The following is an 18315-nucleotide window of genomic DNA, read 5'->3' on the forward strand; positions in this document are numbered from 1 at the left end:
ATCAGAGGAGCAGGAAGGCTGACGTTTCGGACCTAGACCCTTCTTTAGAAAAAGGGTCAGTCCAGACCCGAAACGTCAGCTTTCCTGCTCCTCTGATGCTGCTTGGCCTGCTGTGTTCAGCAGCTCCATACCTTGTTATCTCTGTTATCAGATTAACTCTCATTTGCATTGCTTGGTAGATAACTTACTTCAAATGCCTTTCCAGTCTCTTTGCAAATTTAGCCATCTTGTTTAATGCTTAATCCCTTTCTTTATTGGACTGTACATTTCCACAAAATGGCTGCTTGTTACCTGCATGCAACTCTACCCACTTAAAATGGCTCCTGCCATTTAACAGCACTTGCTTTGGAGGGTTTATTGATAAAAGAGGTTAGTCCTGTGGAGGAAAAGCAAAAAGCAAAGGCATAAATATTTGAAAGTTCAGGAAAGTCCTGACTTCAACAAATAATTTTAGTATTTCATTAGTGATCTTTCTGTTAGAATCAGTGGTGTTATTAAGTTTTTTATGTTATGTCTGTGGTAATGTAAACACTGGATTCAAGCCAATTAATATTTAGTTATTAAGAGTGCAAATTAAATATTAATTCTAACATAAAATCCTCAGATTCAAATGAAGCTTCAGATCACAATGTAGGTGTTCAACAACTTAAACCAAAATCTATATATCATACGGGACAAAGCCTGCAAGGATGAAGAGCGATAACAGCATTCACTACTTTACTCGGAAAGAATATGGGACAAATTAAATGAATAAATGGCACTTTGTTTTTGTAAGCTTCAGTGTTACAATGTCAAGGCCAGATGACTTTATCCTTCCATTGTTGTAACTCCCCAGGATTAACCCAGAAGAGGATTTTCAATTCCACTAGCCATTGTAGAAGGTTTTGCCTTCTACACATTTCCTTTATCCATTCTGATTGAGGCTGCAAATTCAAGAGTGAGTCTGGGTTGGTTCAATCCAATTCAATGTCTGAACTTTTTTTTTGTCCCAGTTAAACCTTTACAGCCAACTGGATGGACAGTGCACAAAATAATTTTCTGAATTGTGCAATGCGTTTAAAGTAGTGGCTCAATTCAACAACATTGCAACTTCAAGTATAAATCAGTGGCAGGGAGTAATACTTTGGGGTCATAGAATTCGTACACTTTGGAAGTGGGCTTTTTAGCCCATTGAGTCCACACTGCCTCACCTTCCCCACCCTATCCCTGTAACCCTGCAATTCCAATAGCTGACCCATGTAGCCTGCACATCTCTCGACACAATAAACAATTTAGCATAGCCAAATCACCTAACCTGTACATCTTTGGACCGTGGGAGGAAACCAGAGCACCTGGAGGAAACCCATGCAGACACAGGGACAGTGTCTCCACACAGTCACCCGAGGGTATAATTGAACTCAGGTCTCTGACGCTGTGAGGCAGCAGTGCTAACCACTGAGCCGCCATGGATTCATCAAGGCTAATTAGGGTCCTAATCTCTAAAACCTCTGGCCTAGTGTTTCCCAAACTGTTTTGCACTGTGACCCCATTTCAAGACTTGAAAACTGTCATGATTCCTCAGTGAGAATCAGACGTAAAAGGGGAAAGAAGACTAGAGGGCAGATAACAGGACACAAAGACCCCGTGAGAGTGGGGTGAAAGGGGGCAGAGCTTCATGGCAGCTATTGCTGCCTTGGAGCTCACAACCCTGCTCGGGGTCCTCACCCTACTTTGGGATGTCCTGCTCTAAACACTCAGACTCCCAAATGTCATCGTTAGGATGAAGCTTATTGGAGTTATCTTATAGGAACATAGAAAGAGAAGTAGGCCGTGAGTCCCTGGAGCCTGAGCAATTCATACACGAAACCAACCTTTTCCCATGTTCCGTAATACCATTAGTTAACAAAATCCTATTGAAATCAGATTTAAATACATCACTAATCCAGCATCAATTGACATTTGCAAAAGGGAATCCTAACTTCTACCAGCTTTATATTGTAGAAATGTTCCCTAATTTCACTTCTGTTTGGCCATCTCTAATTTTTAGTCTATGCCTTCCATCAGACACTCCAACTGGAAGTACATATATCCATCTGTTCCCCTCAGTACCTTTAAAGCTTTGTTCAAATCAATTATTAACCTTCTAGACTCAAGGCAATATGATCCCAGTTTCCATATTCTCTTTTCATAATTTAACCCTCGGACTTTTGCTAGCGAAGCTTGTAGCCAATCCATCCATCCTAAGGTGTGGTGCTCAGAGATGATCTCAGAGCTCCTGGTATCCTCTCACCAGGGCTTTGTAAAACTGAAGTATGACTTCTACCACTTGATTTTTAGTCCTTTAGATACGAAGACCAACATTCTTTTTAAGTTAACCCTCAAAAATCATAAAACATGTTTGGCTTCTTCTTTAGTTATTTTAATTTAGTTATTTCTCGAAATAAGAATTGCAGCTACTAGAACTATGCATCTCATTTACTTTTGATAACCTATAATAGAAATTGATCTTGAAAGTAAACGAAAATATGTTTTGAAAAAACTAACTTGGGTATGAATGATTTATTCTCAACTAGAATTCGAAAATTCTGTTCATCGGTTTGTGCCCAGATCTCTGCAAGAAACAATCTCAGATGACAAGAATGGTAAGTCCTGAATTATATCCTTCATGAAGCTATTAGTCCAGATTTTAATTCTTGGTGGGTGTTGGTTGGGTGAACTGCAGCTCATCTCCAACTCCTGCAGAAATGAGGCCCAGACTACTTTGATGGGCCCAGGATTAATTTAAACGAGACCAACATCTCACCCATTTCATACGGTAAGAGGTGGGAAAAATCTTGCCCCAAAGTAGGTGTCTGGATCGAATGTTGGGAATGTCTCACAAGGATATTGTGCTCAGATAAAGTTAGGGGAAGAGGCTGATTGGGTATGTGCAGAGAAGGCCCTACGGAATGCTTAAGCTCTCCTTGTGAGGCCTAGAAGAACAGTTTGGAGTTCTTCAGGTCACACAAAAGAAAGAAAAACGATGTATTAGTCCTTTCTGGTGCGTGATCTGCTTCTGGGGTAGTTCAGCCTGGTAGGAGAGATGTAGAGGATTCTTTGTCTGGCCTGAGATGGACATCACTGGGATAATTACCTATATAAAGAAGATCCTCCCCAGTTTTGGGTCACAGTAAAATGATGTACAGGGAGATTCTAACAAGTAAACCACCCAAGCTGTTGCAATTGCCCACAATCTGTCTCCCAGGTGGGATGAACTCAACATTTCCTCTTGTGTTTGAAACATACAAACGTAAATGAGATGAAACAAAGTTTTAAAAATGCCAGCCCATTGAACAATCTAGTAGCGATCTATTATGACATGCAAGATAAAATCTCAACTGTTTTTTCAGGGTTTTGCAGCACTTGGGGACTTGGAGCATTCAGGACATTTGATGACACATTTTATCATTTTACATCAACCTGCAACTACATTCTGAGTCGCCATTGCATAAGTGGTGCAGAGGATTTCAACATCCAGATCCGTCGAGGGTCAGATGGTAATCTGGAACACGTATTCATCCAGATAGAAGGGGTCAAAATTCTGGTGGTGAATGGGACAATTTCAGTTCAAGATGTGCAGTAAGTTTTGTTTGTATCTGCTTTTTAATTACAAGTTTGCGTTTATATTTCTCTCTTTTATTAAAATGCTTCTTTTAGAATTGAAAAAAATCTCAAAATAGCAGTCCAATAATTAAATTATTAGAACCAACGTAAGTGCCCAGAAACACATTCAATTTCATATGTCCACATTTAAATATAACTAAGAACCTTCAATACTTTGTAGGTGCCTGTAGCCACTGTTCTTTGTTCTATAAATCTGCTGTTAATCTACTATTTGAAGATAATTCAAAATCTCCAGTGGAAGAGGCTGATTGTGATTTTTCAATGGCGATTTCTCTGCAAGTGCTTTCTAGTCATGATTTAGCATGGAAACAGGCCATTCTGCCCACCATGTCCACACCAATCCTCAGAAGAGCATCCCACCCATGCTCAACACCCCTACCCTATCCCTGTAACTCTGCATTTCCCATGGCTAATCCACCGAACCCGCACATCGCTGGACACCATCGGCAATTTAGCATGGCCAATCCACCTTGTTAAAGATGTATTATCTTATAGCAGTTACATTGTGGTTAGAGCTCTGTGCAGAATTTCTTTGCAATTCTGTCTGTGTGGTACGCTAATCGCATTGATTGGGGCAACTCACGACAATTCTAGATTCCTGTAATCATTTTAAAACATAAAATCTTGTTGTATCATCCTGGAAATCTAATCAAAGTATTCTGCTGTTACTTTTCATTGAAGATCAAAATTTTTAAAAAGTTTATCTGTTTTAAACAGAATGCTAACAAAAAATCTGTCCAATTTATTGAACTACCACCCGAGTACACCCTTATTGTTTCTTTGCTTGCAAACCACCCTCCCCCACCAAGAATTGTACCAATTCCCTTCCAATTTCACCAATTTATCCTTCTGGCTTGTGTTTCAGAACAATTTGCTTGGGCAGGCCTTTTCAAATTGTGGATCCTGACCCCAATTGGGTTACAAGTCAATATTTTGGCATTGCAAGGTCCTGGAGTGTTTCTAACAGCTGTAAAGCCCTTATAATCCTTGCATCTTAGTCCTTGTTGATATGACCCAACAGCCAGGTCTTTGAGACCTGATTTCTGCTGTAAAGAAAACCTGAGGTGAAGTATTTGCTTTTTTGAACAAAAAGCCCTGCAGTTCCGACAACTCCCACCACACTGAACCTGATCCCAAACCCACACTGGAAATCCTCCACCCACTTAATAGTTGTCACCATCACCTCTATACCTTCCCTCCCAACAACTTCCCCTAGGGTGACATGACATCTAAGCAATTAAAATAGGGTCACATCGGGATAAGGATCTGGAAGTACTGTGCTAGTGCATTCTCATGAATTAATGGTGTAGTTGAACCCTTCCAAACACAATTAGCCAATATTTTCCTATTGTGTTTCTCATTCCAAACTTCTCTTGCATTGAAATGCCTTTTCTCATCATCGTACCTAACACTTGCAAACAAATAGAAGTACCTATGGACAAGAAATAAGACTTCAAGAGAGAAAATAAACTAGCAATTACAAATATGAAATCAAAATCTTTGCAAAACTTTTTTTCCTCCTTTTTCTTTGTTCATTCATGGGATGAGGGTGTTGCTGGTCAGGCAGCATTTATTGCCCATCCCTAATTGCCCACAAGGCAGTTGAGAGTCAACCACATTGCTGTCGGTCTAGAGTCACATGTAGTCCAGACCAGGTAAGGATGGCAGTGTCCTTCCCTAAAGGACATTAGTGAAGCAGATGGGTTTTTCCTGACAAATGACACTGGATTCATAGTCATCATTAGACTCTTAATTCCAGATATTTATTGAATTAAAATTCCACCATCTGCCATGGCAGGAATCGAACCTGGGTCCCTAGAACATTATCTGGGTCTCTGGATTAACAGTCCAGTGACAATACCACGAGGCCATTGCCTCCCCGAAATGTTGGGGCCTATTGGTCTATGACAATTATTATCTATCATTTGTCGTTAGTTCGATTATGTTACATTAAATTGAAGCTTTTCTTATTGCAATATAAATACTATTCTTGATACTTCGATCATTCAGTATTTACTTTGCAGAGTTACGGTACCATTTGATGACAAGCTAATAAGTATTCAGCCATATGGAATTTACACACGGATTTATAACAGGAAACACACTATATCGTTGATTTGGAACCATCAAGATGCATTATCGGTAAAATTATTATGCAAGATTTTGTCAATTTTGTTTAGTGTGTAATAGTTTGTGTATACAAAAACCAAAATTGCTGGTGAAACTCAACAGGTCAGGCAGCAATTACGGAGAGAAATCAGCTAAAGTTTCAGATCCAGTTACCCTTCTTCAGAACATAGCTTGTGTACATACTACAATCAGAATAAATAAATGGGAAGCTGTACACTTTACTGGGAAGGTAGAACATGTGCTTTGTGTGAATAGCTCAGATTCCAAGCAGAAACATTGCTGTTCATTGGGAGCTTGCCAATGGTGGGTACAAAAGGAAACTGGAAACTGCTACAGGGTTTAAATGCCTGAAGCATGTCTCGTAAAGTGTATTTTTTCTTTGAAGCAAAGGAAAAATTGCTACCAGAACAAGTCTGCCAATAACCAGGAAGGTAACAGCAATGGCAGGAGTTTCTGGGAGGAATTCAGGAGACACAGCAAAAATTCATCCCTAGGTAAAAGAAGCATGGCACAGGGAGGATGAGGCAACCATGGCTGACTAAGGAAGTCAGGGGTAGCGTAAAAGCAAAAGTGAAAGCATATAATGTGACGAAGGGCAGTGGGAAACCAGAGGATTGGGAAGTTTACAAAGACCAACAGAGGGCAACGAAAAAAGAAATAAGGAGGGAGAAGATTAAATATGAGGGTAAGCTAGCCAGTAATATAAATGAAGACTGTAAGAGTTTCTTTAGATATATAAAGGGCAAAAGAGAGGCAAAAGTGGACATTGGACTACTGCAAAATGACGGTGGAGAGATAGTAGTGGGGAACAAGGAAATGGCTGAGGAACTGAATAATTACTTCACATCTGACTTCACAGTGGAAGACATGAGTAATCTCCCAAAAATTCAAGAGAGTCAGGGGCAGAGCTGAGTATGGTGGCCATCACCAAGGAAGAGGTGTTAATAAAACTGATTGGCCTGAAGATGGATAAATCACCTGGATCAGATGGGCTAAAGGAGATAGCTGAAGAGATAGTGGAAGCGTTAGTGGTGATCTTTCAGGAATCGTTAGTGTCAGGGAGGGTCCCAGAGGACTGGAAAATCGCTAACGTCACACCCCTGTTTAAAAAGGGAGTAAGGCAAAAGATGGAAATTTATAGGCCGATTAGCCTAACCTCGGTCGTGGGTAAGATTTTGGAGTCCATTGTGAAGGATGAGATTTCTGAATATTTAAAAGTGTATGGTAAAACAGGGCAAAGTCAGCATGGCTTCATCAAGGGAAGGCCATGCCTGACAAATCTGCTAGAATTCTTTGAGGAAGTAACGAGCAGGGTAGACCAAGGAGAGCCATTGGACGTTATCTACCTGGATTTCAAGGAGGCCTTTGACAAGGTGCCGCACAGGAGGCTGCTGAGAAAGATAAGGGCCCATGGTGTTAGAGGCAAGGTGCTAGCATGGATAGAAGATTGGCTGTCTGGCAGAAAGCAGAGAGTGGGGATAAAGGGGTCTTTCTCAGGATGGCAGCCGGTGACAAGTGGTGTTCCACAAGGGTCAGTGTTGGGACCACAACTTTTCACTTTATACATTAATGATCTAAATGAAGGAACTGAGGGCAGTCTGGCTACGTTTGCAGACAATACAAAAAAAGGTAGAGGGACAGGTAGTATTGAGGAGATGGGGAGGCTGCAGAAGGATTTGGACAGGTTAGGAGAGTGGGCAAAGAAGTGGCAGATGGAGTACAACGTGGGAAAGTGTGAGGTCATGCACTTTGGTAAGAAGAATAAAAGCATGGACTATATTCTAAATGTGGAGAAAATTCAGAAGTCTGAAATATAAAGAGACTTGGGAGTTCTAGTCCAGGATTCTCTCAAGGTAAACTTGCAAGTTGAGTCAGTAGTCAGGAAGGCAGATGCAATATTGGCATTAATTTTGAGAGGTCTTGAATATAAAAGCAGGGATGTACTACTAAGGCTTTATAAGGCTCTGGTCAGGTCACATTTAGAGTATCGTGTGCAGTTTTGGGCCCCATATCTCAGGAAGGATGTACTGGCCCTGGAGCAGGTTCAGAGGAAGTTCACAAGAATGGTCCCAGGAATGAAAAGCTTAACATATGAAGAACGTTTGAGGACTCTGGGACTATACTCATTGGAGTTTAGAAGAATGAGGAGGGATCTAATTGAAACTTACAGAATACTGAACGGCCTGGACAGAGTGGATGTTGGGAAGATATTTTCATTTATAGGAAAGACTAGGGCCTGAGGGCACAGCCTTAGAGTAAAGGAAAGACCTGTTAGAACGGAGATAAGGAGAAACTTCTTCAGCCAGAGACTGGTGAATCAATGGAGTTCACTGCCACAGAAGGCTGTGGAGGCCAGGTCATCGAGTATATTTAAGACTGAGATAGATAGGTTCTTGATTATCAAGGGGATCAAGGATTACGGGGAGAAAGTGGGAGAATGGGGTTGAGGAACTTATCAGCTATGATTGAACGGCAGAGCAGACTTGATGGGCCGAATGGCCTAATTTCTGCTCCTACGTCTTATGGACTTATGGTCTTACACCATTGGGAAGAAAAGAAGTGGCAGAATAATTTCACAATCATTAGTATAAACCACATAATCCTCGGTTTTGCCATTTAGGTGTTAGAAACTGTAATGATTTTACTAGATGGGCAAAGTAAATCAATCAAAAAATTCCTTCCAAGAATGTGCAATTTCATACAAACTGGATACAATGAAAGGGAAAACTGTTTACAAAAACACCTCCTTTCATAATAATGAATCGCAATTCGTATTGCCCCAGATAAGAATTTGAATTGTCATGTTGAGTATTTTAGACGCAGCTCATTCTAAACTTTTACATTACTTCTGTTTGCAGTTAACTCTAGACAATGAATATAAAGGACAACTCTGTGGCCTGTGTGGAAAATTTGACGACAACATCAAAACCTCTCATGGTAAAATGTTAACACAATAAATATATTTTTCTTGTTAGAATGAATGAAATTCCTTGCAATAGAGTTATGATTTGTCAATGTAATTACTAACAGGTTTTCTATCATTTGTTGAGCTCTGTTGTCATATATTTGTTTTACAGATTTCACTTTTTTTGAGGCAAATAAGCTGGATGTTTTAGGCCACATATGTAATAGCAACTTCCGTAAAGATGTGTCGTGTAAACAAAGCAGGGTAAGTTTATAACCAGAGACGCCTACAGGAAGGCAATTGAGTAGCTTTGATCTTTCAACATCACATTTAGCAAGTTCCCTTATTTAGTGTGCACCTATTGAGGCGAGAGGATGTAAATTTTCAAAGAGTACCATTTTCTTACATTCTACTAAAGATAAAACATCAGCACCACAAATATCCAAATAACCAAGCAGAATTCTGCTGCTCTGCCACTGTAAACTCTACAGAAGATCAGTGGAGCCCCAACAGAAATGGGAAAGACCCAGATATGTCAACTTTTAGCCATTTCTCTCAGCATTTGTGTTGATTTTTATAGGGCCGGATTGCTGTCTGGTCCTTACAAATAAAATGATTTGTCAGTACACAGACTTCCAAGATCAGAAGTTTCCAGCACTGTGCCAATCAGAACTTTGCGTCACACTCTCATCCAACACTTGACCCATAGCCTTGGATGGTATGACATTTCAAGTGCTCATCCAAGTGCCTTTTAAAGTTTGTGAGGTTTCCCACTTCAACTGTTTTCCCAGACAGTGCACTCCGGAGATTTTCACTATCTTGTGTGAAGCAATTTTTTTTCCTCAAATCCACTTAAAACTTTCTGCCCTTGAGCTTAAAGTTATAGGATCATAAAATCCCTACAGTGTAGAAGCAGGCCACTCAGCCCATGAAATCCACACCAACCCTCCAAACAGCATCCCAGACTGAACCCCTACACTATCCCTGTAACCTTGCATGCGCCATAGCTAATCCACCTGACCTACATATCTCTCAACACGATGGGCAAATTAGCATGGCAATCCATTTAACCTACATATCTTAGGACTGTGGAAGGAAACCCATGTAGGCAAGTGTGGAATGTGCAAACTCCGCACAGACAGTCGCCCGAGGGTGAGATTGAACCCAGGTCCTTGGTGCTGCTAACCACTGAAGCCACCATGCCGCTCCCTTGTTATTGAACCTTCAACTAAGGGGAGCAGCTACTTTCTATCCACCCTGTCCATGCCCCTCCTAATCTTATACACCGCGATCATGCTCCCCCCTCAACCTTCTCAGCTCGAAAGAAAACAATCCAAGCTGATTCAGCTTCTCTTCACACCTGAAATTTACCATCCCAGGCAAACTCCTAGTGAATTTCCTGTGCATCTTGTCCAGTACGAGCACATCCTTGCTATAGTGTGGTGACCGGAACTGCACACAGTACTCCAGCTGTGGCCTAAGCAAAGGTTTGTACTAGTCCAACATAACCTCCTTGCTCTTATAATCTATGTCATAACTGATAAAGGCAAGTGTCTAATATATCTTCTTAAACCACCCTATCAACCTATCCTACCACCTCCAAGGATCTATGGACAAACAGCCCGAAATCCCTCCATTCCTCTAAGCTTGCTCATGTTCTGATATTCATTGAGTACCCCTTTCATAGTATCATAAGAAAAAAACCAGTAAAAGCTATAGATGATACCTACAGGTCTGACTCATTCTATATACTTCAAAATGGAGCTCGAGTATTTCCTAGTATGTTTCTTTCTATGTGTTACGGTTTTTTTTAAAGTTTTTTTTGTCCTGGTTTAAATGTTGCTGTGGTAGATTACTCCGTTATCGGAGGGCAGGGCCATGACATTTTCTGTGCAAAACGTTTATTGCGTTTTTATCTTCATTTTTAGCCATGTGAAGAAATATCCAATTTCTTACCCTGTTTTGGGAGCAACACTTTTCTCATGTATTTGAAAATGTGTCAGGCAGACTCTTGCAGCTGTAAAGAATCTAGGTGCGCATGTGCGACTCTTGCAGAGGTTGTGCGGCAATGTAACAAAGAATTTCTTGCATCCATCGAGGATTTGCAGATAACATCCAGATGCAGTAAGTAATCAAGCCAATAAATCACGCTAATAAGGATGCATGTCATGAAATTCGAGCCAATCATTAAACTGCCATCAATTAATGAAACTTCTAAAGCGAGCGAGATAATTTGTATCTGCTTTTCATCACATTAGTATCATCAAATGATCAAAATGGAAAAAAAAACAAGAAATGCTTTTCTATTTCAGGAGAGCCCAAGTGTCCTGCGGGTCAGATTTATAAGCAATGTGGTACAACATGTGTTCCAACCTGCACCAGTCCAAAACCTCAGCTCCAGTGTAATCAGTGTGTGAATACCTGCCAGTGTCCAGAGGGTAATCATAATCATTCATCGAAAACTAATTTTGTCTTTTATTTCGATCCAAAGATTATTTTTAACATAAAACGTTATGGAAATGTTCTACTATAGCTTTTAAACTATCATGTCTTTTTCAAAAACACGTTTAATTTAGCTGTCATGCCATCATACCATTTCGAAATAACACAATTTTTGAATGGGTTAAGATTTAGTGAAGGTCTGACAGGAGCAGAATATGGAAATTCCCTAGAGTAGAGGGGTCTGGAAAGAACTTTTATTAGAAATCAGAAAGAACCTCTCACCCTAATTAATTGAGGAAGTTCTGAGGAAGGATCACCGGACCCGAAACGTTAACTCTGTTTTCTCCTTCACAGATGCTGCCAGACCAGCTGAGCTTTTCCAGCAACTTTGTTTTTGTTCCTGATTTACAGCATCCACAGTTCTTTTGGTTTTTACTGTAATTAAATGGATCTGTTCCATATTATCTCAACTAGTTTTTCAACCAGGGAGGGGGAGGGGGAGGGTGAGTGATCTTGTGGCACAGTGGTAGTGACCCTAATCCTGGACTGGGAGACCTGGCTTCGAACCCTACCTGCCCCAGAGGTGTTTAATAACATCTCCAAACAGGTTGATTAGAAAAATAGGTCAACTAAACAAAATTCAATGCCATGGGGCTCATGTGGTGCAGTGGTAATATACATATCTCTGAGCCAGGAGGTCTGGGTTCAACTCCTACCTGCTCCAGAGCTGTGTAACAACATCCCTGGCACAGGTCGACGTCCCATCTGCTTCAGAGACATGTCAATATATCTCTGAACAGGTTGATTAGGAAAATAATTCAAAATGCCAACTTTCTTTGAGGTCAAAGGAAACATTTTCAGGAGAGGACATGATCATGGAGTTCTCCAGGACTGATTTCTCCTAACCCATTGATTCATTCTAGACTTGTTATATTTGTGAAGATCATACATTGAGGTGGGGCATTTTTAACTTCAGATTGATTTGTATGTTCTGTGGGCTCCAAGCCAGGGAAGTATCTGTGTAGAGGTCAACCTGGTTGACCTCATTATAACCACCACATCCCTCCCCCTCTGAGTCCGAGGACAAAGGCCAGTTCTTTATAAGCAGACAAAGTAGGGGTTTGTGGTCCGCAATTATTACAAATTTTCACCCATAAAGGTACTAGTGGAACTTCCTGACTCCAAATACAACCGCCAATCCTTCTCTCTGCATCTGGGTGTTTTTACACCTTGCATTAACCACAGTCCTCAATTCATACACTATGGAATGTTCGTCTCCATTGGGCCACCTATGAGCTAATTCCAGCCGATGCCATACGGGGTGGCATCATGTATCACAGCAGATCTTTCTGCAATATCCTGGCCAGCAAGCAATTGTAGTTGCTGCCAGTATGTGGACTCGACACAGCTAAAGAATCCTAGTAGACCTAAGTTGAGTAAGGTAACTTATATGCTGGTATCCAGGAGACTGCATACCCTGGAAAGTCCACCTACGTGTGGTTTGGAATAGTTAAATTGGTTAGCAACATCCAAATCAGAACCAGTGAAAATAAATGCCTGGTTGCACGGTCATTGAGTGCTAATGGACATTTAGACCGGCTCAGTTATATAAATGACTGCAGAACGAGTTTTTAACAAAATTCTTTCTGGACTCCAGTCCTTACGTCTATGTAAGATCTCGGCTAGTCAGAGAACCTCTACTGGGGAACCTTTACAGATCCTGTGTGCAACTTTGGTTCCAGTCTCTTATGAAAAACAACTGGTTCAGTTACTAGTGATTGGAGTAAAATGCTCAGGCCCAAGCTTGATGGGGTGCAATTGATTGAGAAAGATTCCCCTAGATTGGCTCAATAATTTTCAATTAGAAAATGGCTGCCTGAGTGAAGTCCTAATTAAGTACCCAGAAGTTTTCTAGGAAGGTCTAGGGACTATCAAAAGAGCCAAGGCCACCCTGCATTTGAGCAGGAATCAACCCCACAATTCTGCAAGGCCTGCCCAGTGCCATTTAAGTAGAGATAGAAAATCAGAAGACTAGAAAGTGAAGGAATCATTAAACATGTCCAATTTGCAGAACGGGCAGCATCGGTAATAGCGATTTTGAAGCCTAATGGGTCGGTTCACATTTGTGTGGGTTTTAAACAAATTGTAAACCACTTTTCGCAGCTAGATAAATAACCAGTCCCTCTGATATGCAAAGCTAGCAAGGGGTCTCTCCTTCATGAAGCAGACAATAGCCACATTTCCTTCCAATTGCGTGTAGATGAGAATTCTAAGAAGTACACCACATTTAATACCCATAAATATTTGTACCAATATACGTGCCTGCCATTTGGTATCATGGTATCATCAGCCTGTTCAATTTTTCAGCGGACAGTGGAGAACATTTTGCAAGGTGTATCCCAAGTCACCATTTATCTATTTTGACGTTCTAATAACAGGGATGACCAATAAGGACCCCTTAGAGAACTTGGCTATAGTCCTAAAGCATTTCTCCAAGGTGGGTGTATGCCTTAGAAGGAAAACAATGCATGGTTCAAGCGTGCTAAGTGACCTACTTGGGCTATACAGGTGACAAGACTGGGTTACACCCATTGGAAGGTAAAGTGAGGATGAGCAAAGGAAGCCCCAGCTCCCACGTCTTTCTAGGAGCTTAGGTTATTTCTTGGGCTGGTAAATTGTAATGGAAAGTTCATACATAACCCGGCCTCCATCCTGGCACTTTTGCATCAACTCCTAAAAAAGTGCCAGCCTTGAAAATTGTCACGTAAACAAGCCCTAGTTTTCAGTGAAGTAAAGAAACAGCTATCATCCTCCAAAGTGTTGGCACACCGTGATCCCAAGAAATATCTGGTCATAGAGTCATAGAGTTATACAGCATGGAAACAGACCCTTCGGTCCAACTCAACCATGCTTACCAGACATCCTAAATTAACCTAGTCCCATTTTCCAGCATTTGGTCCATTTCCCTCTAAACCGTTCCTATTCCCATCCAGGTGTGTTTTAAATATTGTAATTGCACCCATCTCCACCACTTTTTCTGGCAGCTCCTTCCAGAATATGCACTACCCTCTGCATGAGAAAAGTTTCCCCTTAGGTCCTTTCTAAATCTTTCCCCTCTCACCTTAAACCTATGCCCTCTAGTTTTGGACTCCTCCACACCAGGGAAAAACCTTGGCTATTCACCTTAATCTTGCTCCCAACGCTCCACCAGCCTATTCAGTCTCTCCCTATAGCTCAAACCCTTCAACCCAGGCAACATCCTTGTAAATCTTTTCTGAACCCTTTCAAGTTTCATAACATCCTTCTTATAGCAGGGAGACCAGAATTAAATACAGTATTCTGAAAGTGGCCTAATTAATGTTCTGTACAGCTGCAACGTGACCTCCCAACTCCTATACACAACGCAATAAAGGCAAGCATACTAAACCGCTTCTTCACCACCCTGTCTACTTGCAACTCCACTTTCAAGGAACTATAAACCTGCATTCCAAGATATTAACATGCGATGCCTTCCCATATGGCATCGGAGTAGTTTTAACTTATAGTGGTCGAATGGAGAGGAACACCCCATAACGTATGCATTCAGAACTTTGGCTAATGCAGAGTGTAAATACACCCAGATAGAGAAAGAAGGGTTAGCAGTCATATTTGAAGTCAGGAAATTCCACCGATACCTTCATGGACAAAAATTTGTGATAATTTTTTTTATTCATTAATGGGATGAGGGGCATCGCTGGCTAGGCAGCATTTATTGCCCATCCCTAATTGCCCAGATGGCAGTTCAGAGTTAACCACGTTGCTGTGGGTCCAGAGTCACATGTAGGCCAGACCAGGTAAGGATGGTAGTTTCCCTCCCTAAAGGACATTAGTGAACCAGATGGGTTTTCCCCGACAATTGACAATGGATTCATGGTAACACTAGATACTTAATTCAAATTCTACCATCTGTCCTGGCGGGATTCAAACCTGGGTCTCCAGAACATTATCTGGGTTCTCTGGGTCAACAATCCAGTGATAATACCACTAGGCCATCGCCTCCATCATGGACTACAAACCTCTACTTGGTCTGCTTTAAAAGGACCACCTATTCCCTTGGACTGAGAGGGGGATGGATGTGGTGATTGTAACAAGGCCACCCAGCTGGACCTCATTGAATATGAGTTCCCTGATTGGGGTTGTTAATATGGTCCAATCAGGAAATTCTGGCTGACAGATAAAAAGGGGAGTGTTAGACATTATGGTACTCTGACAGCTGGCTGTGAATGAGGCAGTACTAGACTCATGGACCCTTTATGCATAAATAAAGGGTCACTTGGTGACAATATACTGGCCTCTGTGGAGTTATTTCACTTGGATCCCAAAGAAAAGAATTTTTTTTTAAAGACCTCCTTACGCACAGTGTTAAAGTTGTGTGATGGCTGCTGAAGGTTTCCTCATTTTGGATAAGTGATGGACAATCCTCCACAATGCTTTGAGGGAGCTCTCGAAGCTTTTTAAGTGCATTTCCATTGACCCTGCAAATTCAAACAGCATGTACAATACTAGTGGGAATTGCTGAGCAATAACCTATATTGCTAGGGATTTTTACCGCATAGGGATACCTTTGAACCTTTGATAATTACCTTTATCTTTAATCTTTGTAATTGCTACATCGTGGAAGTGTGACAAAAGAATTATTTTTCCCCTGAAGGGTATGAGAAAAGAATCAGTGGCTGAATCCATTTTTTAATTATGCTGCTCTCCTGTACAAATCAACATTGAATACATGACAAGGAACCAAAACTTTCTGCTTCTACAGTTGATCATGAACAAATGACACAAACAAATAATTTTAGAAATAGTGATGTGTGAAAATTTCTTATTTTCCTGATTGACCCAGCAGTGAAGCAAAACAAGTTGTAGTAAAATAAATAAACACAGGATTTTGGAGAAACTCAGCAGGTCTGACAATATCTGGGGAGAGAGAATCAGACTTAATATTTCGAGTGCAGTATGGCTGTTTTTCAGAATGCTGTCAGACCTGCTGGGTTTCTCCAGGGTTTTCTGAGATTGTTACAGATTTCCAGCATCATCGCTACTTTGCTTTGGTTGCAGTGAAAGAATGTTAGAACAGAAATATCATCAAAAAATGATTTTATTGGAGAGAAATCAGAGTTAACGTTTCGAGTCCAATGACCCCTCAGAACTGAGGTGTTCTGAGGAAGGGCCACTGGACCCGAAACGTTAACTCTGATTTCTCTCCATAAATGCTGCCAATCCTGCTGAACATTTCCAGCAAATTCTAATTTTGTTTCTGATTAACAGCATCTAGAGTTCTTTCCGTTTTTATTAATGGTTTTATTGGATTAGTTACCGCATGAAATCTATTTTTAGTTTTATATATGAATACAGAAACGTACTTATAAATGTGTTTTAAATGCATTTCAGGCACTGTTCTTGATAACATAAGGAAAACAAACAGCTGTATCCAGAAAGTGGATTGTCCTTGTGAATATGATGGGTGGATTTATGAGTCAGGAGAGGAAAGGACAGCTTTTTGTCAGTCATGGTAAGCTTTGCATTGTAGGTCTGATCTGTAGTCATTAACAACATTCAAATATTTTAGAACAAAATCTCAATTATGTCACTTTTTCTTTTCATTTTAGCACTTGTGAATCTGGAGCATGGTCATGTGTCCACCTGAATTGCGTTGGAAGATGCAAAATTGAAGCAGCAACATTCATCACAACATTTGACAATAATAATTATCACATGATTGGAGATTGCTCGTATTATGCTGTTTATGTATGTTCCCTCTGTTTATAGCTCATTAAAACCATTTTTTAAAAGCAAATATATAATTGATGGTGTAAGCACAATTGTATCCATCTGAATTATTTCTGATTTCTCCATTTCTCAATGTTCTTCCTACAGACAGAGAACTGGGACATCAGGGTAGAGATCCATGAATGTCAGCTAGCATTTAAACAGACATGTTTGCACCGTGTTACCCTAACTAAAAATCAGGTGAGAATTTGTATAGCAGTTCATTATGTATACTTCAGTTCTGTCACTAAAATGATACATATCAAGTTTGCTTTCTTTTATAGAACTCCTTTGTTTTCAACAATGAAGGCAATGTTTATTTTGATGGAAATCTGGCAGCAATTCCTCTGAGAACAGGTAAAGAATGTTTTGTTCCATCCAAGTGCATTATAGATATTTACAGCAGAGAATGCGTTTATTTAGCCATTATGCCTGTGCCCAGCTGAAAAATAACCACATCCAGCTTTTGGTCTATAGTCGTGTAGGTTGCAGCACTTATCCAAGTAGTGTTTAAATATGATGAAGATTTCTGCATTTATCACCCTCTCAGCATGCCATGACTCATTCACGCTTCTGTAATTCTAATGGTTAGTGAGAGTGTAAATTGTGTCAGGTTTGATCCAACACCTCTCCAGTATTTCTTAGCATTTCAGTACAGTAAAGGCTATTTAATAAAATGATCAAATGTGAGTGAAGAAATATGTTTTCTCTAAACTAGGTGGAATAATGATATTTCGGCAATCCTCAATGTTCATTCAAGTCGCAACAACATTTGGCCTGAAAATGCAAGTGCAGATATTTCCTGTTATGCAGCTTTACATCTCACTGTCTGAGGATTTAAAAAACAGCACAAAAGGTATGTCTAAGTTGAAATATTCATTTAAATGCATATGTAATATAGCTACAGGATTACACTCAAACTACATCTTCCAGTGGAAGTGCTTCAGTAATAGTCCTGGCTTCACCAACTGGGAATGGGATCCACTAGAGCAGATTCTATAATATTGCAGGCAGTGGACAGAGCACACTTAAAAGTAATTGACATTCATTCTCCCCCCTATCCACTAGCACATTTCTTGTCAGTGGAGAGTATCTGTTTGGACCAGTAATGACAACCCATGTTACAACTTTGTAAGGACAGGTTGAATAATGAATAACTGCAAAGCTGGCTGTCAGTGGATTTGGCCTAAATCTGAAAGTGTCACCGGTTTTTGGCAAACGCACACATCCCTTTCAGAAAAGGGGTAAGAATTGAGCACAAAGAATGACATGTACACTTTTGAGGAAGAAGGCGAGTGGAATGCAGTCTTTGTACATGAGCTAACTAACATGGACAAAATGGTGGTCATCAGCAAAAGCTCTAAGCAGGAACTGCATTTTGAGCTAGATGA

General features: G+C 40.6%; 1 protein-coding gene across 1 annotated transcript in view; it reads left to right on the top strand.

Annotated features, from left to right (window-relative positions):
* The first annotated feature begins 2533 nt into the window (after positions 1-2533).
* LOC125485814 (mucin-19-like) overlaps positions 2534-18315 on the top strand; it is a 35795-nt gene continuing 20013 nt past the window's right edge. The window contains exons 1-4 of the mRNA XM_048610579.1: positions 2534-2621; positions 3369-3515; positions 8850-8941; positions 17033-17125. Of these exons, the coding sequence (XP_048466536.1) occupies positions 2534-2621; positions 3369-3515; positions 8850-8941; positions 17033-17125 (420 nt within the window). The remainder of the gene's footprint in view (positions 2622-3368; positions 3516-8849; positions 8942-17032; positions 17126-18315) is intronic.

The sequence above is a fragment of the Rhincodon typus genome, chromosome 22 (assembly GCF_021869965.1).
Source record: "Rhincodon typus isolate 14 chromosome 22, sRhiTyp1.1, whole genome shotgun sequence".
Taxonomy (NCBI): domain Eukaryota; kingdom Metazoa; phylum Chordata; class Chondrichthyes; order Orectolobiformes; family Rhincodontidae; genus Rhincodon; species Rhincodon typus.